Below are 1246 nucleotides of genomic sequence, written 5' to 3'. Positions count from 1 at the left end.
TTTTTTTTTTTTTTTTTGTGACAGAGTCTCACTGTTACCCTCAGTAGAGTGCTGTGGTGTCACAGCTCACAGCAACCTCAAACTCCTGGGCTCGAGTGATTCTCTTGCCTCAGCCTCCCAAGCATCTGGGACCACAAGCACCCAGCACAATGCCTGGCTGTTTTTTGTTGAAGTTGTCATTGTTGGTTAGCTGGCCTCTGCCCGGGCTCGAACCCACCACCTTTGGTGTATGTGGCTGGCACTGTAACCACTGTGCTACAGGTGCTGAGCCAAAAAATATCATTTTTAATACTATTTTTCCAAGTCCAGAATAATGTATTGGATTTAATTTTCATAATTGTTTGGGCTCCTTTAATCTAATTTTTTGGGGGTGGGGGCCGGGGCTGGGTTTAAACCTGCCACTTCCGGCATATGGGGCTGGCGCCCTACCTTTTTGAGCCACAGGCGCCACCCCGGGCTCCTTTAATCTAAAGACAAAAATTCCTCAGCCTGCCTTTTGTCTTATTTGACGTTGGCATTTATTTTATAGAAGGTTCCTCATCTTGGCAGTGTTTGATGTTTGTTTCCTCATGATTTGATTGGGGTTATTTCCAGCCATCTTTCCTTTGACAACTCAGTATAATTATTTAGTTTTCTTACAGATGCTTTCTTTATGTGTGTTATAGATGAGGCCGTTCATAAGTATGGAAAAGAAAATGTGAAGACCTATTCAACCTCCTTTACTCCAATGTACCACGCGGTCACCAAAAGGAAAACAAAATGTGTGATGAAAATGGTCTGTGCCAACAAAGAGGAAAAGGTATAGAAAGATCCAGTAAGCCCGACAGCGCTCTGCCAAGTTGACAGGGAGGGTGGTATGTCGGTGTGCGTAAGGGGAAGGAGACAAGCCTGTTACGCTTTCTGATTAAGTGGGACAGTTACACTGGTATGTGTCTCATATATATTTTGGGATTCTTCATAATATCTCATTTAGAAAGAAGTTTCCGCCAGGTAAGATGGCTCACACTGGTAATCCTAGCACTCTGGGAGACTGAGGCAGGTGGATTGCCTGAGTTTACCTGTTCGAAACCAGCCTGAACCAGATTGAGACTTTTTTTCTTTTTTTTTTTTTTTCTTTTTTTGGAGACAGAGCAGCAAGCTGTCGCTCTGGGCACAGTGGCGTGGCAACACAGTTCACGGCAACTTCTAATTCCTGGGCTTAAGCAATTCTCTTGCCTTAGCCTCCCAAGTAGCTGGGACTACAGGC

At 44.5% G+C, this 1246-nt stretch overlaps 1 protein-coding gene across 1 annotated transcript in view; it reads left to right on the top strand.

The window, feature by feature from the left end:
* Positions 1–1246, top strand: part of GSR (glutathione-disulfide reductase) — a 49193-nt gene that overhangs the window by 44505 nt on the left and 3442 nt on the right. The window contains exon 12 of the mRNA XM_023517796.1: positions 642–799. Coding sequence (XP_023373564.1) covers positions 642–799 — 158 coding nt within the window. The remainder of the gene's footprint in view (positions 1–641; positions 800–1246) is intronic.

Source organism: Otolemur garnettii, unplaced genomic scaffold (genome assembly GCF_000181295.1).
Source record: "Otolemur garnettii isolate 467f Iridium unplaced genomic scaffold, OtoGar3 scaffold00121, whole genome shotgun sequence".
Lineage (NCBI taxonomy): Eukaryota > Metazoa > Chordata > Mammalia > Primates > Galagidae > Otolemur > Otolemur garnettii.
The sequence above is the reverse complement of the archived record's forward strand: the minus strand, read 5'-3'. Positions and strand labels throughout refer to the sequence as shown.